This window comes from Onychomys torridus, chromosome 1 (genome assembly GCF_903995425.1).
Source record: "Onychomys torridus chromosome 1, mOncTor1.1, whole genome shotgun sequence".
NCBI classification, from domain to species: Eukaryota; Metazoa; Chordata; class Mammalia; order Rodentia; family Cricetidae; genus Onychomys; species Onychomys torridus.
Window position 1 is genome coordinate 10,428,719 of NC_050443.1, and position 24,427 is coordinate 10,453,145.

Below are 24,427 nucleotides of genomic sequence, written 5' to 3' on the forward strand. Positions count from 1 at the left end.
TGTCCATTGGGGCTCAAGAGACTTAGGAGCTAGCTGTTTGAGAAGTACTCTGTCCCCTGGGGAGAGTGGGCAGGCTCAGGGGCAATTGCGTCCATTGGTGTGGGGGCAGGGAGATAGCTGTCAGCATGTGAACAGAGAAGAAACCTCAGAAGGGACACGCAGGGAAGGTACCCGGACAGTGGGGGAATTGGGGCAGGGAGGTGGTGACTGAGGAGGAAGGGCCTTCCCTAAAGGAGTTCAAAAGGGCTCAGGCCTGTAGGAGAGCGTGGAGTGTCCTGGCAGGAGAGGGCAATGGGGGGAAGGGAGAGCCAAGATAACCTGAGTTCAATGGAGAGCCTGGTGAGCTATTGTTTGATGAGTCCACTGGCCTTCTCAACCTTTCCCGAGGACTGTGGGCAATGTGGAGCTTCCAGATGTTAAGAGCTTTGGATAGAAGCTCCATGACATTGCCAATCCTCACTGTGTTGGTATCCTCAAAGTTGGTGCAGAGGCTGACGTATCTGGAGGGAGCCCTGTGAATGGGCCTGTGAAATGTTCAGAAGAGTGTGCTGGCCAAAGTGAGTGTGGCCCCAAAGTGGCTGAGAATACTCCGACCAAGCAGATATGACCAGAAAAGAGTGTGAGAAGAATCGCCCTGCAAGAATGCAGCAGGGAAGTGTCAGGGTCTGAAGTGGGAAGGAAGGGGGACGTCCACCCCATGACAAACTGGTGAGGGAACTGTAGGACCCGAGTGAGCTGTCAAAACAGAACAGGTGGGTTGGGATTTAGCTCAGTGGTAGAGTACTCGCCTAGCAAGCACACGGCCCTGGGTTTGGTCCTCAGCTCCAAAAAAAAAGGAAGTCAGTGGACTTTACCGGTTACCTGCAGTGTCACCCCTAGGCTCGGAGAGGGCAATGGCAGTCAGCAGGTCTAGGTTTTCTGCCAGGCTTAGGAGTTCAAAGCCCAGAAGAGTCTCAGTTGCTGGTGTTGGTGAGGCTGGACCTCCGTGGCATAGAGGACGAGCCCGCACAGGGGCATTCCGTTTCCAGTGTCCAGGCTGCTGGCAGACAGGGCACAGCCTCCTGGGCTGCTGGGGGCCAGGGCAATACCATGACCAGTGGCCCTGCTGGCTCCATTTGAAACAGGCTTCTTTCTGGTGAAGTCGACTTGGGCTGAGCTCTGGCTGGCTGGAGCCTCATGGCTGACTTCCCTTGTCCCCCTTGTGGGGGCCCTGGTGGCCTCAGGGCTTGGGCTTAGAGTATATAGCCTTGTCTGTTGGGATGACTCAGCTATCTCTTCTGGAGCATTACAAACTTTAAAAGCCATCTTCACCAATTCCTGTAGGTGAGTTTGGGGACCCTCCTCAGCCTTTTTAAATTTCTTTCTAATATCTGGCACTGACTGAGAAATGAAATGGGTGGCCAGGACTGTGGCTCCCACTGGGGAGGCTGGGTCAAGGCTAGTACATTGGATCGTGGTCTCTTGTAACCAGTTCAGAAAGGTGGCCCGGTTTTCGTCAGCTAGCTGTGTAATCTCTTGGAGCTTCTCAAAACGGACAGCCTTGTTCGAGACCATTTCCATACCTTGGAGGAGGCAAGAAACCACGAGGTCTCTGCTCTGGGGACTTGAACAATTCCATCGGCTCCAGCCGAGGAGGGCAAGAGTCTGGCAAGAGATGAACCCAGGGAGGAATCAGGGGCGTTACACCAGTGTGTAAAAGGGAGCCAGGATATAGGTTGAGGCATTGCGGGGTGCGGGGTGGGGGCAGAAAGGTGGGTAAGGAGGAGGAATTTGATCTCCGACCTTTGTCCCAAAAGGGAAGGACGGTGGGGTGGATAGAGAATGGAATATGTGGCCCTGTAGGGGGGATTGGGCAGGTAGAGTTCGGGGGACGTCTGGGAGGGGCCAGTGTCCCTGGCAGCATGGTCAGAATTTCCAGGGTCCCAGTTCCCAGATAGGCGTGAACCTGGAGGTGCCATGACCCTAGCTAACAAGACCAGTGCTGTGGGACATTGGCTGCTGTAGGGAGGGTGGGAATGCAGAACCCAAAAATGTGGACGTAGGGCAGTTCTGTCCAATTACCTCCAAGCCAACAAACATTTTCAAGATGGTGGAGGATGGAAAATTGTAAGTTTTCCTCAAGAGGCCACCTTGACTGGGTCTCAAGGGCGTACTGTGGCCAGGCCTTAGTGCTCAGAGAACTCAAGGTATTAGGACAGATGGTATCAGGCCCGATTTGAATAGATTTTGTAAAAGACAGCCCAGGGGATTTAGGGATTGGGCTTTGAATGGCAACTGCCCATTTCACAAGTCTATGCCGGGGATCCAAAGCCTAGCACAATGTGTCCACTGTGGTAGGCCTTGGGTTAAAAACGGGTGTGTGGGAAATTCCCTTCAACAAAATGTCTTCTGGAGAAGGGGTCAGCCCTTTGCTCCGGAATGGGTCAGGGGGCCTGGCACAGCCGTGCCTTTGGCAGGACACCCTGAAAATCAAAGAGTCCCTGAGCCTCCTAGGCAAGGACTTGGAAAGGGCAACTTACCCAAGCTGAAAGCCGATCTTAGTCTGGCTGAGAGCAGATGTTGGTAAAGGGGAGTTTTCCCACCATGTGGCCCTGGGCCAGTGCTGGAAAACCAACCCACTCCTTGGTGGGACCTCCAGATGATAAGTTTTAGCACCCCAAGAAGCCTCTCCGCTGATGCAGCAATCCAAATCAGACCAAATCAGGCCCAGTTAATTGGGTAAAGTGTTCCCTGGTGATTCTTCAGCCCTCCAGAGAGGAGGTGGGGATGAAGAGGTGGGGGATGAGCGACTGGAAAACCACGTGTCTGTTTTCTGAGATGCAGCTTAAATAGCCTGTGGGAGTGGTCTTGAGCATCTCTTGGGGAGGAGCTGTGCTTGGCGGGCTTTGAAGGGGCGGTTTTTGGGAGTTGAGGTGGATCTTCCATGAGAACACGCTACAGACACATAACGCAAATGGTCTTTATGTAGTCCCAGCTCAATTAAAAATTAAAGCTGGCCAGGCGGTGGTGGTGCAGGCGTGTAATCCCGGCACTTGGGAGGCAGAGGCAGGTGGATCTCTGTGAGTTTGAGGCCAGCCTTGGCTACAGAACTAGTCCAGGACAGGCTCCAAAGCTACAGAGAAACCCTGTCTCCAAAAACAAAAACAAAAATTAAAGCTGGCCTTGGAGTTGCAGTGTGGCTCTCTCCTCTAAACCTAAGCATGCTTGTTAAAAGGAAAATCCAAAATCTCTGTTTCATATCAGAAAAGCCACCTGATATGGGACCAAAGAAAAAACAAAATTAAGGGACCGTTCTATTGCTATTAATCTCATAATTCTTTGGTTTTATTTTGACTCTTTAAAACTTTTCTTAAGGTATGGATTTTATATCAAACTGTATAAGATTTATATATATATATATATATATATATATATATATATATATATATGTATGTATTTTAAACTTCCGTCATGATATTAATGATCATATAGAGTACTAACTAATTCTAGAAAAAAGGCTTCATCTAGCTAGCTTCCTGTACATGATTTCAGGTTTGGGTCTCTGTTAGTTTTCTACAGGGAATCATGATCACACCTAACAGACTGTGAAGTCTCCAAAGAGATGATGGGGCCCCACGATGACAATTCCATCAAGATGATGATAACACCACTGAGCTGACAAACATCACCCAAAGATTGGCTTCGGACTACAAACTGCTCAGGACAATTTCAAGATGGCTGGCTGAGATGGTCCAGCCTCACAGACTGCTCCAGCAAGGACTTGACAAGCCTTGCATCTTCCCAGTGTGCAGAGTCTGGACAACAAATGGTAAGCTAGGTCTCTCAGGACTTGACAGTAACCCCAAATTTTTCTTTTCAGGGTCTCCTAAAGATGCCTTTGCCCCCAGACAGCAGGACGAAATTTTTTTTCAAGCCAGGGTTTCTCTGTGTAGTTTTGGTGCCTGTTCTGGATCTCACTCTGTAGATGAGGCTGGCCTCAAACTCATAGAGATCCACCTGGCTCTTCCTCTGGGATTAAAGGCGTACGCCACCACCGCCAGGCCCAAGTGGGCTTTTGATTGCTGGACTTCAATACTTTGATAACTGGACCTTGGTAGTCAGCCTCAGGAGGAGGAAGTGGCCAGATAAGAGACCTTGGTGGCTAGCTTTAGGAATGTAATCTAATGAGTTTTTAGCAAGGCAGAGGAAATGGGGAGAAGGGCAAGGCCTGACAGAGCCACATGCTCCAGTGGACTAATGTCCCTTCACTGATGATGGTGCTGTTGGAAGAATACGGACTTTGGGACTTTGGACTAGAAAGTGGTTGGACACTTTAAGTGGAGCTTAACAAGCCGTCTTAGTAGAAACATGAACCGCAGTGCTGAGGGAGATGTGAACTGTGGGGACCCAGTTCAAGAAGTTTCAGAGGGGAAGAATACTAGTAAGTGGCCTAAAGACTATTCTTGTGGCATTTTCGGAAAAGAAAGTGGCTACTTTTGGCCTTGGTCCTAAAACTCTGCCTGAGGCTAATTTGAAGAGTTTTTGGTGGTGTGGACAAAGGAGATTTCATGACAGTCCAGTATTGACTGTGTCGTGTGATTAGTAGTGGTCATGCTCATGGAGATCTGTAATGAAAAGGAGCAAGCTGGGCAAAAAGAAATATAAGATGTACAGGAGGAGAAAAGGGACACCAGGACATGTAATGGAGCTAAGTCCAATGTTTAAGGAGAAAAAAAAAAAAAGATACTAAATGAAATGAAGGGAGTGAGGACCTCTGACAAGACTCTACCCAGGTAAGCTTTCAATTTGTGAAAAGGAACTAAAGAAAAGCTTAAGTAGGGCTGGAGAGATGGCTCAGAGGTTAACAGCACTGGCTGCTCTTCCAGAGGTCCTGAGTTCAATTCCCAGCAACCACATGGTGGCTCACAACCATCTGTAATGAGATCTGGCGCCCTCTTCTGGCCTGCAGGCAGACAAGTAGGCAGAACACTATACATAATAAATAAATACATCTGTAAAAAAGAAAGAAAAGATTAAGTAGGTGCCAGAGAGATGTCTCAGCAGTTAAGAGCACTGGCTGCTCTTCCAGGGGAGGAGAGTTTGGTCCCCAACAACCACATGGTGGCTCACAAACACCTAGAATGAGTTCTGATGCCCTTTTCTGACATGTAGATAGAGTACTCATATACATAAAACAAGTAAATCTTAAAAAAAAAAAAAGAAAGGAAGAAAGAAAGAAAGGAAGGAAGGAAGGAAGGAAGGAAGAAAGGAAGGAAGAAAGGAAGAAAGAAAAGTGCCAGCCGGGCGGTGGTGGTGCATGCCTTTAATTCCAGCACTCGGGAGGCAGAGGCAGGTGGTTCTCTGTGAGTTTGAGGCCAGCCTGGTCTACATAGCAAGATCCAGGACAGGCACCAAAACTACACAAAGAAACTCTCTCTTGGAAAAAAGAAAAGAAAAGAAAAACTTAAGCAGTGAAGGAAACCACCAACCACAGAAAGGAAGAGGGCAAGTTCCAGCCTCATCAAGCAACAGAAATTGGCAGCTTTGGCCACGTGGTTCTGGCTGTAGAGTCAAGGATACAAGACAGGGGTTGTGGAAACTCCCTCTGCAGCTAAGGAAAAGCCACCGAGGCCAGGCATGTGTCAGTGGTGTCCCTGCATGGAGGCCCAGAGAAGCCCTTGCATGAAGCAGAGAAGGTGAAACCTGCATGGCCTTGGAGAACCCAACACGTTAGAGATGTCAGAGCCTTGGGATACTGGCTGAGGAGAGCTGCTGACAGGGAGTGGAACCTGAGAGAAGTGTGTGGCAGTCAACAAAGCTGAAAGGAGTTGGAGATCTGCAGAGCGCTTTGACATCAGACATGGAGATGCAGAGTTTGAAGTCTGCCCAGCTGGTTTCCAGTCTGGCTTGGGTCAGGAGTTCCTCACTGTGCTCCCTTTCCTCCCTTTTGTATGGTATTGTTTGTCCTGTGCCATTATATGCTGGAAGTAAGTGGTCTGCTTTTTGATTTTGATTTTATAGGGATTACAGTAAAGGGATTGTCATGAGTCTCAGAAGGGACTTTGAACTTAAGATTGTTTGGTTTGGTTCGGTTGGAGTTGGTTTGTTTTTTTCAAGACAGGGTTTCTCTGTGTAGCTTTGCACCTTTCCTGGAACTCACTTGGTAGCCCAGGCTGGCCTCGAACTCACAGAGATCTGCCTGCCTCTGCCTCCCAAGTGCTGGGATTAAAGGCGTGCGCCACCATGGCCGGCGAATGCTTTCTTTTATAAGCGTTGCTTTGGTCATGGTGTCGCTTCACAACAAGAGAACAGACTAAGACACCTCTACTCCCTGATGACTAGACATCCAAATATATAAGCCTGTGGGGGCCCTTCTTACTCAGACCGCCAGGTCGGCATGCCTGTCTTCCAGCAGTTGCTCTTCCAATGGAGTGTACCCTCAGCCTAGTTCACTTTTTTCTCCATTTGGCACTGTGCTGTAGAGGACAGAGAACACCATGTGGGTCTACCTTGTGAGTCCTGGGGATCAAACTCAGGTCTTCAAGCTCGGTGGCAAACTCTTTGGCCACTGAACCATTTTGCTGGCCTTAACATTTTTAAAAAGAATTATGTAGCTTGAGCATGGTGGCGTACACCTTAAATCCCAGCACTGGAGGGGGCAGGGGAGGGAGGCAGAGGCAGTTGGATCTCTGTGAGTTCGAGGCCAGCCTGGTCTACAGAGTAAGTTCTAAGACAGCTGGGGCTACACAGAGAAATCCTGTCTCAAAAAAGCCAAAACCCAAAAGCAAAATATATAGAGCTGGATATAGTGGTGCACACCTGTACTCTAGGAGCTTGAGAGACTGAGGCATGAGGATCACCGATTAAGGCCAACCTGGGCTATACAGTGAGATCTGGGCTTTAAAAAAAAAGACTGAAATAGGTTGATAAAAACTCTGATTGTGGTTTCATGATTCTATGGAACGTGATGAAGCTCCGATTCTCCATCAGGAAAGTGGGCGTAATTCTCTTTAAAGTAGCATTTCCTTAGTGCCTGCCTTTTGAAAGTTTGTAATCCTTACCCGACCCACCTGTCTGAAACCCCCTTGATCTGTTTTCTAGCCAGGGGGGGTCAGGCTGAACACAAAGTCAGAAGTAAACAGGACGGCAGACCCCTGCAGGGCCAGGCTTGGGCCGTGCACCCTATATAGTAAACACAAGTCAGTTTCACCTCCGGAAGTTTCCTCTCGGTACCACCCAAGACTGGGCTTTTCTAAAGAGGTGCCTGCAAACATCCAAAAAGTAAACCACAACAGAGGCCCGGGAGGAAAGGCAGGCAGAGCTGAGTAACCACGGAGAGCAGGCCAGGCATTGGGGATAGTTACTACCGAGTTCTGCAAACTTGCCTTTCCTTTCCCAGCTACTAAAGAGATCATGGTCAAGAATCAGGATCAGGCTCTGCCACATACAGGAGGTTCACCAACCCCTATCAACATATAACCTAAAAATTACCATCATGACTATTTTTCCTTTACACACACACACACACACACACACACACACACACACACACGTGCGCGTAGCCTAATGCTTTGCAGACCAGCCTGGATTCAAACTCAGAGAGCCAACTGCCTCTCCATCATATGTATGCCTCCTGGTGGATTAGAACTCATGACCCTCCTGTCTCAGCCTCCCTGACCCTGGAATTAACAGACTTGACACACCAGGTCTCCACTTCTGATGTGGTGTTACACGGAGCCTGTTCTGGGCCCCCTCATCAGAAGCCTTGCTCTCCCAAACAGCAACCAGTGTCTCTTCTGCCTGGGAGGTTGTCCCTGGTTGAAATATTGGTGGCATTATTCTGTGTGAAAAGCCAGTGGTTCAGACATCCCCCTCACTGCAGGCCCTGTACGTCAGTGTGCACCTACATTAGGCAAGTCTCACCCAGCTCCCCTGGTTCACTTGCTTTGAGATGGCCCCTCACTGGGTAGCCAGGCTGGCTTTGAACCGGCGGCAACGCTCCTGCCTTTGCCAGGATTACAGCACCTCCTTGCTCATCTCTCTTGACTACATTCCATATGCAGGTTCAAAGGACTCAAGATAACTCCGGGTTTGCGTCCCAGCTAGCCAGGTAGCTTTGACTCCAGCCTCTCCAGAACCTCTCTCCGCTCATCTGTAAGATGGGACCACGACGGTGTTTTGGTTTTCTGTACCAGTCTTCACTGTAGCTCAGGCATCAAACCCAGGAGCCTTGTGAGAGCTCGGCTTGTGACCATGTCACACTGCCTGGCTACAGTGAGTTTCAAGTGTGTTTCAGTATGTTTGTTTATTTCTGTGTAGGTGCACAGGCATTCATGCTGGAGATCAGAGGAAAACCTGAAAAGGGGGTTTTGAGGATTGAACTCAGGTCCTCAAGCTTGTTGGCCAGCACCGTTACCTGCTACCTGGCCCTACAATGGATTTTGTTGTTGTTCGTCAAGACAGTTTCTCTGTGTAACCACCCTGGCTCACTTGGAACTCCCTCTGTAGACCAGACTGTTCTCAAACTCACAGAGATCCACCTGCCTCTGCCTTCCCAGTGCTGGGCCACCATGCCCGGCTTACAGTTGTTTGCATACCAAGCATCACAAAAACCAGGCACGGTGATGCACACCTGTAACCTCAGTACTTGGTAAGTACAGGCAAGAGATTCAGAAGTTCAAGGCCAGCCTGTGCTACGTGAGATCCTACCTCAAAAATAAACACATTGAGGGTTGGGGTTAGCTCAGTGGCAGAGTGCTTGCCTAGCAAGCTCAAGGCCCTGGGTTTGGTCCTCACCTGGGCTTGGGAGATGGGGGTTGGGGGGGTAGAAACTAAAAAATCACATACACCATGTAAGTGTCAGTCCCAACTCCGCCATCTCCCAGTTTGTGACCTTGGGGTGCTCCTTCTCATCTCTGAGCTTCACACTCTCTGTGACACGGAAGGAATAGAGTCCTTACCTCCTTGCCTGAAAACAGCCTCCCAAGAATCATGCTTGTACAGCACCAGGCACCGTAAGTACTTGTTAGCACTTGTTTGGATCCGGTCTGTCCATGCCGTGTGACTCCAGACCAATGACATTCACTCTCGGAACCTCAGTCACTGGTCTGCAATACAGGATCCTAGCTGGGCTCCCCTCATGGAGCTGTGAGGGTTCCATCAGACCATGGAGGGAACTGTGTTGCAGCGTCTGCCTCGTTCAGAGCTACTGAGACAATCAAGGCCGAGCAGGCAAGACCGACCGGCACGGAGGATAAGGCCTTGTCTCCAAGCCTGACGACCTGAGTTCAAGTCTCACGACCCACACGCTGGGAGGGGAGAATTGACTTCTGAAAGCTGTCCTCTGACCTTTGACTTTGATCCCTGGAATCCACTTGGGAGAAGGAGCCGCCTGCCTCCTGCAAGCTGTCCCCTGAGCTCCACATATAAGCAGTGGCATGCCCCCCACTATTAAGTAAATAAACGTAATAAAAAAAAATTTAGCTGGTCGTGGTGGTACATGTCTTTAATCCCAGCACCTGGGGAGGTAGATTCTGAGGGTTTGAGGCCAGCCTGGTCTATATAGCAAGTTCCAGGACAACCGGGGATACATAGTGAGACTCTTATCTCGAAAAACAAAAACAAACAGGCAAAACAAAACAAAACAAAAAAATTAAGTCAAATTTAAAGTTCTGGATGATTCCGAGGGAAGGAGGGAGGATGTGAGCGTGAGCAACAGACATAAGCAAAGCCCTAAACTGAACAGGAGGGGAACTGAAGCCTGTGGAAGTAGAAGGTCCTTTCCAGAAAACACAGAGTGCCTCGGAGGAGGGGCGACCTGGGAAATAAGCTACTTCCAATCTCCCACGGAGATTGGAGGCAGACAAGAATCATGGGCTGGAAGTGGGCCCTTTAAATCTAAGCTCCACCTTTGCTTGGAGTGTTGTCTGTAGGGGAGTATTTATAAGGGGGTGTGCCTCCCCTCTGCTCCACACAGACCCATGCTCCTGCCCTCTGACCTCACAGTCCCTGGCCCTGAGTCCCTCCCCAGTACCCACAGCCACCAGCCACACAGAGGTGTCATGGACCTACCACCCTTTGACATGTGGAGGGACTACTTTAGCCTGAGCCAAGTGATCCTGACTATAATCCAGGGCCAGAGCCAAAGACTGGTGGGTAAAGGGGCTGAGGTTACCTCACCCGGACCACAGGAGAAGAGTGAGCAGGAGCCGGGGGGCTCCGGGAGCCTGGCTACCCTATGCAACTTCTGCAAACACAATGGAGAGTCTCGTCACGTCTATGCCTCACACCAGCTGAAGACCTCTGAAGGCGTGGTGGTGTGTCCCATCCTGAGGCATTACGTGTGTCCCCTGTGTGGGGCCACCGGGGACCAGGCTCACACGCTCAAGTACTGTCCACTCAACAACAGCCAGCAGCCTCTCTACCGGCGTGGTGGACGAAACTCCGCTGGCCGCAAAGTCAAGCGATAAGTAAGACCCATGAGGTGCCTATCACCCACACCCCCAAACCCTCCTTGCTCTGGCCCTAGTACCCTCCCCTCTGCTCACCCAGCCCTGTGGGGGTTCCTGGATCCCACTCTTCTCTGTGCCTTCAGGATCCTGAAACATTGGCGGTTGCTGGCAGCCGAGTCCACCTGTCTCAGAGATTCCTGACACTAGGAGAGCTCTTCCCCACGGACCCTGCATCTTGGTGGCTTCTTTTGGATTGTGACAGCCTGCTGGTGATACTAAGCTAGCCTTGTTGACTGCTCAGATCCCCTGTAAATATCCCTTGGGGGGAAACCCTTGGACTCTCCACCGTACAGAATCCCGGTGTGCTCGGACAGGCTAGTCGTCAGAATCTGGGGACAGTGTCAGAGATTGGCCGGGACCTGAGAACTTGCTGTTGGTACGGACTGTGAGATCATCCATCTGTCGTCACCTTCTTCAGCTTCGGCAGACTCAAGTTTCTACAGGGACCATTCAAGCTCCTTGACCATGCCATCCAGCAGGAGCTGGAGGAGGGTCGGGACCCTCCTGGAAGGCTGCAGGGCCTTGGTAGCTTCAGAGGCTGCCTCCGGGGAGCTGAAGCCCACAGCTCCCCCGACTTCATTTCCAATCCCATCTCACTTTCCCTGGCCCCCAACCCCAATCATGGATGGATCCCTCCCCCAGTGAGAGACGCATCTCTCTTCCACCCCCAATCTTGTTGAGTGTGTTAAATCGATGTGAGTCCCACAGCCAAAGAGTCTGAGACCTGATTCGAACATGGCAACTGCTTAGATTGTAATTTCAGGGTCAAAGAAGAACTCTAATAGGACTTGTAAGTTATTTTGGAGTTGGGCTTTTAGGTGGGATGAGGATATATGGGTGGGTGGGTGGAGCTCTGGTGAATAAAGAGTTAGATCTGTAACCCTGGTGTCTACAGTCTTTGAACTTGGTTGGCCCAGTTAGTGGGCTGCGCCTTTGGGTTCTGGGGGAGAGCAGTGAAGGAACAGACTGGAGGCTGCATTTGCCCAAAACCTTGGGACAGGGAAGGACAGGGAGGGATCTAGAACTGTCTCCTATGTCCTCCAACACAGGTTGTCTGGCTGGGTCAGGTTCCCAGACACTTCTTAGTCTCCACCTAAACGCTTTTTTTTTTTTTTTTTAAGACTTTGTGAAGCCAGGCAGTGGTGGTGCACGCCTTTAACCCCAGAGCTCAGGAGGCAGAGGCGGGCGGATCTCTGTGAGTTCGAGGCCAGCCTGGTCTACAGAGCGAGTTCTAGGACAGCCAGGGCTATATAGAGAACCCCTGTCTCAAAAAAACAAAACAAAAAAGAAACTGTGCAGAGGGTGGGGGATGGGGCACAACATCCAGGTGGTAGTTAGGTGATAGGAGGGAGTCCACTCTCTCTTCTACCATGTGGGTCCTGGGGACTGAACTCGGGTCTCGAGCGCAGTGGAAAGAACCTTTCGCCCACTGGGCCATCTGGGCCATCTCAGCTGTCCACCAAGTCTTTTCTGTCTTCCTTTTTCCCTTTCCTGTTGTTCCCTAGAGATTGAACCTAAGAATCTACAGAGTTTAAACTTTGGGCTCCCAAACCCCATCATAAAACCTTTTTTTAAATGTATAAACTAGGCATATGAACACCTTTATTCCCAGCACCCGGGAGGCGGAGGCAGGTGGATCTCATCTGTGGGTTCAAGGCCAGACTAGTCTACAAAGCAAGTTCGAGGGCTGCCAGGGCTGTTACAGAGAAGCCCTGTCTCCAAAAACGTGTGTGTGTGTGTGTGTGTGTATACACATATACACACACACACACACATATATATACATATATCTCTACTCGAAGCAGCAGAAAGTGGTGGCACCCATGCCTTTAAGCCAGCACTCATGAAGCAGAACCAGGTGGATCCACCTGCTGGGGATCTCACCCTCCCTGGTATCCAAGGCACCACCACCCACACGTATATACAAGCAAAACTAAAATCCCCGCCCCCCGCTTTTGTTTTAAGAGACAGGGTTTCTCTGTGTAGTTTTGCGCCTTTCCTGGAACTCACGCTGTAGACCAAGCTGGCCTCGAACTCACAGAGATCCTGGCTCTGCCTCCCGAGTGCTGGAATTAAAGGCGTGAGCCGCAGCCGCCGCCGCCACCACCACCCGGCTTTTCTCCCCCTTTTTATGTATATGGCCGTTTTGCCTGCTTGTATGTCTGTGCACCACATACATGCCAGGTGCCAGCAAAGGCCAGAAGAGGGCATCAGATCCCTTGGTACTGGGGCTAAGGATGGTCATGGGCCCCACATTTGAGTTTGGAGAGGCATCTCTCCAACCCCTCCCCCAACTCATTTCTTAATACACGTCACCTTTTCCTTAAGTGTCGTGGCGGCACATACCTTGTCCTCTGGAGGCTGCAGCGAGATTACTGCTGCAAATTCAATGCCAGCCTGGGATACTTAGTGAGATGCCCTCAAAAACAATTTTTGGAAGTGAGCACAAACAGAGAAGGAAGTTTTGTCTTTTATGTGGATAGCCCCGTGAGCGATGTGGGCGCTCATAAATAACTGTCGGATGAATGAAGCACAGTTTACTCAATGACCTTGCAAATGCTGGCACTGAAAAAAATTTCACAAGGCTAAACTCTGTCATCCAGCTATTCAGTTCATCCAACTGGTGCTCTTGATTCATTCCTGCTCGGCGCTTTTGATTAAAATGGGGCCATGGCCAGGAGGATCGTCGTCCCCACCCTCCAAGAAACTCCAGCCTTTGAACTCCCTTTCCGAGAGGTGACGTCAAAAACGTGAACAGGGGGCCTCCCAGGCGTGACTGGGAGATTGCTGGGTTGCTATGGTTACCGCCTCTGCATGGGCGGGGAATATCTCCAGGGTGCCCCGCCTAAATCCGTAGGAGGTAGTTCCCGAGCAATCCTGCGCTGGGGCGTGATTGGGCGTGGGCAGGGAGGGTGCTTAACGCCCCCATCCCCACCCACGCAGTTGTCATGGAAACTAAACCCTACTCTTCTCCCCATCGCTCCTTCCCATTTCTCTAACAACAACAAAAAAAAAGGCTTTTCGCTTAGCGGAGAGAGTAGGCTAGAGGACTACCCAAAAAGAGGAAACTCCGCTCTGTCCTAGCGCTCACCCTAGCATCTCTCCTTCCTCTGCAGCGCCCGCACTGGGATTGAATCCTGGGTACCACGGCCGGCAAGGTGCCAGCCACACGCATGCGCGCTCTAGGTATGCACATGCGCAATTAGGCACGAGATGCCCAGGGAACTTAGCGCAATGCTAAGTGTGCGGCTGCGCAGCGGTATCCTTCAGGTGAAGCGAGGCGAGGAGCAGTTCTGCGCTTGCGCCATGCAGAGAGGCTAGGCGCAGAGAACGCAGCCCTGGCTATCAGGGTGTCTGGAGACAGCGTTCGCCCAGCGCGCATGCGCCTTGGCTCTCGATGCTACTGGGGGCGGGGCCCAGAGGGGGAGGGAGAGGTGGGGGGGAGGGAAGAGGCTGCAGAAGCCGAAGCCCTGACCCACCGGCAGGCAGGGGCTGCGGCGGCGCGGGTGAGTGACCCACGGCCCAACTGGGTCCCCATCCTCTGCGCTCCATCACTCTTCCTGGAGTCCCAAAGAGCTTCGGGAGGTCCCTCCTCTTACCTAGGACCCCCGTTATCTCTAGCGCTCCCCTTCATTCCAGGCAATCCCAGCACCCCCATAATCCCTGCAGACCCTCCGCCGTAATATTTTATCGTCTTACCCAGAGACTCCCCTCTCACCTTTATTCCTGGACATCCTCTCTCAGGGACCGTAGAACAGACACCTCACTGCCCTGGGAGCCCCTTAGCGCTCCCCTCTGATCTGGATGCCCCCTGTCTACTGCATTGCCCGGTTGGCATCACTTCAAAGCCTCATGCGTGTTCGACCCCCGGGGTATCCCCGATTCTCTTTCCTTTTCCTGTTCCCCTGCGCCCCCGTTCTCCTCTAACTCCTGCAGCGACACCCTTTCTTCTTCCACTTTTGCTCATTTCCCTCCATCCTTCCAGAACGTCCCCCAAAACCCATCAACTCCTCCGCGAGGCATTTGGCGACCGCGTGAAGCACAAGATGGGCACTGGGCGGGTATCACCTACGAGTAAGCACCTTTGATTGCACTCAGCAGCTCGCCGCTCCCACCACCACTTCTGCACAGGGGACCGGAGGAGCCCGTGTCGGGGCGACACGGGGACACCGAGCCCCCGTCAGCGCTGTTCACCCTTTGCCCGCAGAGCCGGCGCCCCCCATGCGCCAGGCAGCCGATCGGTGGCGTCTGGGGGCGCCATGGCCTCGGCGACCGCGGCGGCGGCGGCGCCGGGCGAAACGGAGGAGACCACCCGGCTCCGCAAACCGCGGTTCTCCTTCGAGGAGAACCAGATCCTGATCCGCGAGGTGCGCGCCCACTACCCTCAGCTCTACGGCGCGCAGAGCCGTCGGGTGAGCGTGGCCGAGCGGCGGCGTGTGTGGGACAGCATAGCCAGCAAGATCAACGGCATCACCAGCTGGAAGCGCACGGGCCAGGAGGTTCAGAAGCGTTGGAACGACTTCAAGCGCCGCACCAAGGAGAAGCTGGCCCGAGTGCCGCACTCCACGCAGGGCGCGGGGCCCGCTGCCGAGGACGCCTTCTCCGCGGAGGAGGAGACTATTTTCGCCATCCTGGGGCCGGGTGTGGCGGGGCCCGGGGCTGGCGCTGGGGCTGAGGAGTCCCCGGCAGCTGCCACCTCACAGCCGCAAGCTCCGACCGCTGGTACGCAGCGGTATGTGCTGTCGGAGGACCGCAGGCAGGATCGACGGGCAGGTGAGTCCCAAAGTCACTCCTTTAACAACTGCAAACACTTCTAAAGCCTGCTGTACGGAGTTCACGCCCAGATCCTTCAGGCGTGTCCGTCACATTCTCTTAAAAAACGGTGGGAGGTGGGTGCTGTCACTCCGGTCTTAGAGCTCGGGCGTTAAGATCAGAGAAAAGGATATGATTTAGACGTGCTGGCAGTGGGCCTAATTCTAGCACTTGGGAGGTGAAGGCTGAAGAAAAAAGTTAAAGGCTAGTCTGTGCTACAGCAGACCTGATTCAAAAGAAGGGTGAGGAGGGGCCGTCTGGGGGTGCCCAGTTGGTAGAGTGCTTTCCTGGCTTGCAGGGGTTCCTGGGTCGGATCCCCCAGCACTGCATAGATCCGTGTGGCGGCACCTGACTGTAACCCCAATACGTTAAAAAGTTGTTGACAGAAGACCAAGGTTATCTTTGGGTGCGTTGTGAGTTGAAGGCAAATCTGAGCCCTGTGAGACCCCCATCTCTCCAAAAATAATAATGATTTAAAAGACAGAGAAAAGAAAACGGATGGGCTCTGGTGGTTGGGCACCCACTTGGTAATTGTCAGAGGTAGGCTTGGAAACAGCCCTAGGAGGCCTGGCTCAGGGATGTCAGCAGCAGGGCAGGCAAGATTTCAGTGGGCGGGGCTGGCCTCTCCTCCCAGCTCTCGTGGAGGCTGGGGCAGGAAGATGGGGTCCTCATTGCCTGCCCTGGGCTGCAGTGTGAGTTAAATAGCCGTCTGGGAATGTTCCGGAGACCCTGCCGCAAAACGAGCAGAAAGAGGGCACGGGGCTCTAGAGTTCATTTCCGGCCCCGAAAATAAAGGAAGAGCGAGATGGGATAGGGGAGAATTCTGTGCAGGGGAGTGCCTAGAGGCGGAGTCCAGGCTGAGTGGTAACCAATGTGTCACAGGGTGGCGTCATCCCAGGAGCTAAGTCCGAGATCACTTCCGCTCCTGCCAAACACAGATGAAAAAAGTTTCCCCCTCCAAGGGTTTCTGTGAGAACTTAGTGAAGCTACTGCCAATCGCTCGCTCCGGTGTCTGTGGAGTGCATGGCTAGCTTGTGATGTAATGGTCAACCGATTGGGGTCCATACTGCTTCTCCACTGTACATGAAAGACTTGGAGAAGTCTGGTGACTTCCTCAAGGTCGTTCCTGAAGAGCTGCTGTGGAGACGGCTCCCCAGCTCAGCCTTCACTCTGGATTTTTTTTTTTTTTTTCCAGCAATCTCTCTTCCTTTCCACCGGGGGTTCTTGGGATTGAAGTCAGGTCAGGTTTGCACAGCAGGCCTCTTTAGATGCTGAGCCATCTCACTGGCCCCTGAGCCAGTGATTCAGAGAGGTTCATTTCCCTACCTGAGGTCACACAGCCAGTAACTAGTGAGATATTGGAGGGACAGAAGGCAAGCCCATGGGGCTTGTAAGTCAGGGTCAGGACTTGGAACTAACTCAGGCAGAGGAAATGTGGGAGCCAGGAAACTGCCAAAAACCCAACCTGTGTTCTCAGTTGGAATCAGATTTCTTTCTGTGAAGTGGTCTCATCCGACCAGAACAACGATAACAAAGCTTGTCACATGTTCGTGTGTTGTGTGCGCATGTGTGGGTGTTTGCATGAATGCTTGTGCATGGAGAAACCCAAAGTTGATGTCCGGAATTGTTATTACCTCTGTCGCCTTATTCTTTGAGGCAGAGTCACTGAGTCAAATCCAGAGCTCACTGATGGGGCTGGCCTACCAGCTAGCTTGCTCTGGGGGGTTCCCTGTCTCCGAGTTCCAAGGCTGGAATTACAGCCTTGCTGCCATGTGGACTGTGGAGCTCTAGATTCTGGTCCTCACATTTCCAATGAATTATTTCCTGAACTCCCACCTTGCTTTTTTAGAAGTTGTTGAAAGCAACTTTATTCATTTAAAAACACACAATAAATGGTTATTGAGAGCCTCTTCCTGGGGGAGATGCTGAGATTCAGTGGAGGACAGGACAGATTCCTCTTCCTTAGGGAGCTGGTGTCGTTGGGGGAAACATACCACAAATAGCCACATAATGCCACTAGACAGTAACTATTAACTAGAGAAATGACGTCTGTTGAGACGGTATGAAGCCAGGCTCCCCTTGAAATCCCAGCACATGGGAGGTTGAGGAGAGAAGCTCTTGTTTTGAGGCTAGCCTGGTCTGCATAGAGAGACCTTGTCTGTACCAAAAAATTATTTAGACTTATAATGTGCTGTATAATGTGAAGGGTTGGGAGGGCTTTTTGGAGGTGGTGAAGTTAAGCAGGAACTTGAATTTAGATATATATCCATCAGATATATTTGTTTTGGTTTTTTTGAGATAGGGTTTCTCTGTGTAGCCTTGACTGTCCTGGAACTTGCTCTGCCGACCAGGCTGGCCTTGAACTCACAGAGATCCACCTGCCTTTGCCTCCTGAGTGCTGGGATTATAGGCATACGCCACAGTGCCCAGTTTAAAACTAGCCTCTTAATGCTGTGTGAATCACCCCAAGCCTGAGGTCGGCTGTTCTACATAGAGAATTCCGGACCAGCCAGAGCTACAGAGCAACATCCTGTCCCCCGATACAAAAAAGACCCCCCCAAAAGCCACCTTTAATCCCAGCACTCAGGAGGCAGAGGCAGGCAAATCTCTGAGTTTGAAGCCAGCCTGGTCTACAGAGTGATTTCCAAGACAGCCAGGGCTACACAGAGAAACTCTTATTTTGAAAAACAAACAAAAGACACCCCACCAGAAAAATGAAAAGAGGACCTGTGAGGTGGCCCAGTGGTCAAAAGCACTTGCCACCAAGCCTGATAATCTTAGTTCAATCCCGGGGACTGACATGGTATGTGTGCCTGAACCTCCACAAATACAAATGAATGAATAAATATGCAATACATTTCTTTAAAAAACTCCAAAAATAAACAACATGGAAAAGAGGGCTGAGCCAGTAGAGCCCCTGCCTAGAATCCACTAGTAATGGGCTGAGGGTGTGGCTCAGTGGTAGAGCCCCTGCCTAGAATCCCCCAGTGAGGGGCTGGGGTGTGGCTCAGTGGTAGAGCCCCTGCCTAGAATCCCCCAGTGAGGGGCTGGGGTGTGGCTCAGTGGTAGAGCCCCTGTCTAGAATCCCCCAGTGAGGGGCTGGGGGTGTGGCTCAGTGGTAGAGCCCCTGCCTAGAATCTTCCAGTGAGGGGCTGGGGTATGGCTCAGTGCTGGAGCCCCTGCCTAGTATGTGTGAGGCCGGGAGTCCCATCCCTGGGCTGGGCAAAGGGCAGCTAGCACAGTGAAGCCTTGGCTAGTGGAGCTCACCTAGAATGATTCGACAGACAGCGAACATGGATTCCATGCCCAGGGGCAATGAGTGCTCACAGAAATCACTAAGGACTAAAGGCAGAGGAGGAAAAGCCTGACAGCCACTTTAGATAACAGCCAAGAAATGTCTCCTTGAGATAACACTAGAGCCTGGAGGCCACCACACCGGCTGCCCTAGGACCCTAGGCAGCCACTGACTTCCTGTCTGCCTCCACAGATCAGCACATTCTGGACATTCCACAGAAGGGAAAGCAGGCAGCAGGGCTCTCCATTGTGCCGATGCCTTCCCAGAGTCCGGCTGTGTTTTAGTTGTACCCCACAAGGCTGTGATGGTGGAGAAGGGGCTAACGGTGCGCTGGATGAGGGTAGGGAGCTCAGGAGGGAGAAGATAGTGGTCAGCTAAGGCCAGAGCTGTGGACTCAGATTTAATCACGTTTATGTGGAAGGGCATCTATATGGGGTTAGTCTCTTAAAAAACAACAAACAAACAAAAAACAGCCAGGTGTGGAGGTGCAGGCCTCTGGTCTCTGCTACTATAGGAGGCTGATGTAGATTGGAAGTTCAAGACCAGTCTGAACCATTAAGCAGAACCCTGTCTCAACATTGGGGGAGCTGGAGAGATTGATGGCTTAGCAGTTAGGAGCGGGTACTGTTTACAAAGGACACAAGTTCAGGTACACTCACAAATACCTAGAACTCCAGCCCCCAGGCCTCTGACCTCCAGAGCTTCTGCCCTCATGTGCACATACCCACACAGTCATACATATACACAGAATTAAACTTAAAATTAAAAACAAAAAAACAACAACAACAACAAAAAAAACAACAGCCGGGCGGTGGTGGCGAACGCAGGAGGCAGAGGCAGGTGGATCTCTGTGAGTTCGAGGCCAGCCTGGTCTACAAAGCGAGTTCCAGGACAGCCTCCAAAGCTACAGAGAAACCCTGTCTCAAAAAACAAAACAAACCAAAACAAACAAACAAAAACAGAAAAAAAAAAATTAAAAAGCAAGACAAAAAAAAAAAGCCCTTAGCTGGGCAGTGGTCATGCACACCCTTGATCCTAAGCATTTGGGAGGCAATGGCAGGTGGATCTCTGAGTTTGAGGCCAGCTTGGTCTACAGAGTTCCAGGACAGGCAGGGCTACACAGAGAAACAGTGTCGAGACGAACGATAGATAGATAGATAGATAGATAGATAGATAGGTAGATAGGTAGATAGAGATAGATAGATGGATGGATGGATGAGATAAATAAAATAAATTTTAAAATCTTAAAAAAAAAAAAAATAGGGGCTGGAGAAAAAACTCAGTTGGAAATGCTTGCTGCAGAAGTATGGAGTTCAGACCCCAGAACCCAGCCTAAAAAGCCGGGTGAAATCCCAGCACTGATGAGGTGGAGACAGGAGGACCCTGGGGCATGTTGGCCAGCCAGCCAAACCAATCCGCAAACTCCTGGTCCGGGAGAGACCCTACAGTCCACATACACATGCCTGCACATACCCCCTTGCACATCTGCGTGTGAACACACACAATACTACAAACCAAAGGCTGCTGGTGGCGTTGAATGGTACTGCACATAGCTAACTCCAATGAAACTCTGGTCCAACTCCAGGATAGGGAAAGGAGACTGGGGATGGAAGGGGTTATTTTAGCCCCAGCAGCGGGGAAGGAGAAGTATGAGGGATTGGAGATCAGGAGCTCAGTTCAGGAGTGAGTTCGGAGTGCCGGCAGACCATGCACACACAGACTGTGAGCCCCCCGGAGACACTCAGGTGCCCAAGGCTCCAGCTCAGGGAACAGGTTCCGGTCACCCAGGACCACAGTCCTCTCGGCAGACGGTTAAAGTCCAGGAGTGTAAATCAAGTCCCAGATGAGTGGATGCTGGGAAGCGCAGCGGACAGTAACGACACTAGGGAATCTTAGGAAACCCTGCCCCTGCCATCAAGGCTGGAGAGAACTTCCACAAGTATGACCAGTGTGCCAGCCACTCTGTCTCTCTCCAGGGACTCCAGTTGAGAGGTGCAGGGGTGAGTGGCTAGATGCTTCTGAGCTTTGGAGAGTCCACAGAGCCTCTTGCTACCTATGGGGTCAGCAAGACTTTCAAGGCTTTTGTCCTCTAAACCTGGCCACTAGATTTAATGCATTGATCCCTCTGCATTCAGAGACTGATATCACGGGCCTCTGTTCTCTGACATGCTTTAACTTTGGTGCTATTACTGTTTTTTGTTGGTTTGGTTTGGTTTGGTTTTTCGAGACAGGGTTTCTCTATAGCTTTGGTGGCTGTCCTGGAACTCGCTTTGTAGACCAGGCTGGCCTTGAACTCACAGAGATCCACCTGCCTCTGCCTCCAGAGTGCTGGGATTACAGGCATCACCCGGCTGTTTGTTTTTTGAGATAGGGTCTCTCTATCCCAAGTTGAGCTCCGGCCAATCCTCCGGTTTCACACTTCAGAATACAAGTATTCCAAGCAAGAGCTGTGTGTGTGTGTGTGTGTGTGTGTGTGTGTGTGTGTGTGTGTGTGTGTGTGTTTCCTGGGGTGGAGAGGTCTTAGGGTGTTGTGTCATTGTCTTGCTGTTGTTTCTTAAGGGGTGGATACAGTCGAATACAATCCAAGCTGGCCTTACACTGGCTGTGTAGTGGATGCAGGCCTTCCACCTCTCGGTTCCCCTCCTGTTTTGGCTTCCTAAATAAGTACTGGGGTTAACAGGCGTGTGCCAGCATGCCCCAAAGGCAAAGTCGAGCCAGGTGTGGCAGAGCCCACTTGTAATACCTGCGCTTGGAACTGAAGCAAGAGGGTCAGGAGTTTCAGGCTAGCCTGCAGCGGATGGAGAGACCCTGTTTCATCGATGAAAAGGACAGAGAGATTGCTCTGGGCCCAGGCCAGGAAGCCAGAATGGGAAATGAAGCCTCTCCGGCTCATTATATAACTTACCCAAGGTCTCTGTCTCTTTACAGATACCCCAGCCCAGAGCAAAGGGGGCTCCAGCAGCCCAGAGTCCTGGGCCCGACCCTCTTGCAAGTCGCCGGAAGCCAAGGAGCGTGAGTCCCCGTCCCCTGCAGCCATGCAGCCTGTCCAGCTGCCCCGCCTGGCCTTATCTCCACCGCCCCCTGCCCCTCCACCGCCACCCGCGCCGCTGGCCCAAGTGGCACCCTCATCCCCTAGTCCGCCGCCTCCTCCTCGGCCCACCTCAGCCCCAGAACAGTCCCTGGACTTCCTGCGGGCTCAGCAGGAGACTGCCAACGCCATCAGGGAGCTGGCCTGCACCCTTCGGCAGGGACTGACCAAACTAAGTGAGGCCCTCAGCGCCCTGTTACCCCTTCTGCCGGGAACCCCAGCTGACCCGCCGCCTCCGCCCCCACCGCCCCCTCCGCCCCCACCTCCCAAGCCAGTCCTGCCGCCACCTGCCCCCAAGGTGGAGATTGCCCCGGAGCCTGTGTCCGTGGTAGCCGCCGTCGTGGACGGGGCTGTAGTGGCAGCTAGGGGAGTGATCATCGCCCCTAGGAGCGAGGAAGGGGTGCCCAAACCACCCCCAGCCCCGCCAGTTCCCCTCCACGACTCGCCACCACACAAAAGGAAGAAAGGCTTCCCTACACGGAAGAGGCGGGGCCGCTGGAAGTCTCCGTGAAATCTACTCCCGTCCACGCTCCTGCCTGCAACCCCTCTCCCCGCTTGGCGCAGTCGAGGAGGAAGATGCTCTTTGCCTATCCTAGCTACGCCCTGGCTTTCCGCTCAAGGGAAGTGAGCACCCCACTTCCTGTGCTAGTTAGTGCCTGATTCTGTGGGTGGGACACCCTAGCCCCTTTCTCTGGTACAGTGGTGTCTGCCTGACTGCCTCCTGTAACCCCAACTTCTAAGCCATCAATTTTATGTTGTTATATTGCCCCTTGTGGGGTGGGAGGGGACCTCCTGGCTCTGCGACATGCCCCTTTGCCTAGTAGTTGCTGTTCTTGACTTGAAGAGAAGCAATGCGTGGGGGTCTCCCCACTCCCCCAGCCCGGACTTGGGAAGGGTTGGGGAGTTTGCTAGACAAATCAGAATGTAGAAAGCGGAGGACTTCAGGGAGAGGGGGGTGGGATTCTGACTGGGGAGGCATAGGTTGGGTCCTCTGCCTCCCATTGCTGCTGAGTGGCGTGTCTGACCTCCAGAGCTCAGCCCCCCCTTTTCTGCTCAGTGCTGACAAGATGTCAATAAACTTATTTTCATACAATTAACTTGAGGCTCTGAGAGGCCTTGGGAGTACAGCGTTTAGGACCTTCTCGTCTTCTCCTGGTAGGCCACACCCTCCCATCGGCCATCCCTCCGGAATTTGCCTCTCTAAAATCCTTAACTAACCCTGGTGTGAAAGCCCAGAGTGAAGGTTGTAATCCCAGCTACTCAAGGTGGCTGAGGGCAAGCAATCTTGAGTTTGAGGCCAGCCTGGACAACATAACGAGACCCTGTATTAAAACAAAACAACAACAAAAAAAACCCTGAAGATTTAATTAGAATTCATGTGGGCCTGTGTTAAGAGACCAATTTGATAAAGCAACTTGGGCAGGTAACTGGGTAAAGACAGTAAATTGCCTGAGGGTCAGCCTCCCAAAAAGTATACAGAATAGGGGCTGGAGAGATGGCTCAGAGGTTAAGAGCACTGACTGCTCTTCCAGAGGTCCTGAGTTCAATTCCCAGCACCCACATGGTGGCTCACAACCATCTGCAATGACATCTGGTGCCCTCTTCTGGTGTGCAGGCATACATGCTGTATACATAATTAATAAATAAATCTTTGAAAAATGTATACAGAATAAAAAATAGGCTTTTAGAGTTTTTAAGAACTTTTAGCAGGAGATCATGGCTCACACATGCAATTGCAGTAACAGGGAGGCTGATACAGAAGGATTGCTGATATCAAGGCCAGTCTGTTTTTGGCTTGGTTTGGTTTGGTTTTGGGGACAAGGTTTCTCTACGTAGCTCTGGCTGTGAGCCTTGAACTCCCTCTGTAGCCCAGGCTGGCCTCGAACTCACAGAGATCCGCCTGCCTCTGCCTCCTGAGAGCTGGGATTAAAGGAGTGCACCACCACCACCACCACCGCCTGGCCTTTGAAGCTTGTTTTTTTTGGGGGGGGGGGCACAAAAATCCAGCCATGGTTATGTATTTTTGAAATCTCAGCCCTAAGGAGGTTGCGGCAGAAGGACCCAATGCTTCACGCCAGCCTGGGCCATGTAGTAAGACCCAGTCGCAAAACACAAAATACAGGTTGGTAGTACATCCTCACGGCAGAGCACTTAGCATAAGGCCCTGGATTCCATCCCAGCACCAAGAATAAGCAAGCGAAAGTAAATAAACAGTAGTACACGAAACCGATGGTTGTGAACATAGTATCTCCCAGGAAACGACAAAAATAGGCAATTCGTTTAAGGGAGAAAAGTGTTAAAATAGTAGTGCAGGTGGTAGGTAAAATTGTGACGCTGGAACTGCAGAAAGCCAGGGCTGCTGTGACAACCCGGAGAGGGGGTGGGAAAGCACGCAGCAGCCGCCGGAGTGCAAGCCCGCATGAATGCAAACTGACAAGGCGTCCAGACACTGAGAGCATCAGCGGGGACCCAGGCCGAGTGGAGGGGAAAGGCTGACGTGAGCTACGACCTGACGACAGACATCGCTTCTCCCCCACAATCGGGGAGAGAAAACATGGGGTACCCGCAGGCAGACTGGGCCCACCAGGTCACTGAGCACATAAGGGCCTGGCCGTGCCCTCCCGAGCACCCTGCGCTTGGCTCCCTCAATCCAAACCCGCGAGAAAAGAGCCCCCACGCCCCTACGCAAAGAAAGAAAGGAGGGGGAAAAAAATCCTTTAGCGAAGCAGGGGGGGGGGGGGC

The 24,427-nt window shown here is 51.9% G+C and overlaps 2 protein-coding genes across 2 annotated transcripts; both read left to right on the top strand.

The window, feature by feature from the left end:
- Positions 1 to 10,040: 10,040 nt before the first annotated feature.
- On the top strand, positions 10,041 to 10,448 carry Nanos2 (nanos C2HC-type zinc finger 2). The gene has a single exon (XM_036183508.1). The coding sequence runs from the start codon at positions 10,041 to 10,043 to the stop codon at positions 10,446 to 10,448; it is 408 nt and encodes a 135-aa protein (XP_036039401.1).
- Positions 10,449 to 13,930: 3,482 nt separating this feature from the next.
- On the top strand, positions 13,931 to 22,782 carry LOC118581159 (Myb related transcription factor, partner of profilin). The gene is made up of 3 exons (XM_036183129.1): positions 13,931 to 13,996; positions 14,476 to 15,263; positions 21,526 to 22,782. The coding sequence occupies exons 2-3, from the start codon at positions 14,750 to 14,752 to the stop codon at positions 22,194 to 22,196; spliced, it is 1,185 nt and encodes a 394-aa protein (XP_036039022.1). The 5' UTR covers positions 13,931 to 13,996; positions 14,476 to 14,749; the 3' UTR covers positions 22,197 to 22,782.
- Positions 22,783 to 24,427: the final 1,645 nt, after the last annotated feature.

Bases quoted from the DNA above. Each gene is read 5' to 3' on its own strand.
- Nanos2 (XM_036183508.1), top strand. From the start codon at position 10,041: ATGGACCTACCACCCTTTGACATGTGGAGGGACTACTTTAGCCTGAGC.
- LOC118581159 (XM_036183129.1), top strand. From the start codon at position 14,750: ATGGCCTCGGCGACCGCGGCGGCGGCGGCGCCGGGCGAAACGGAGGAG. The intron at 15,264-21,525 runs GTGAGTCCCAAA...GTCTCTTTACAG, and splicing joins CAGGCAGGATCGACGGGCAG to ATACCCCAGCCCAGAGCAAA.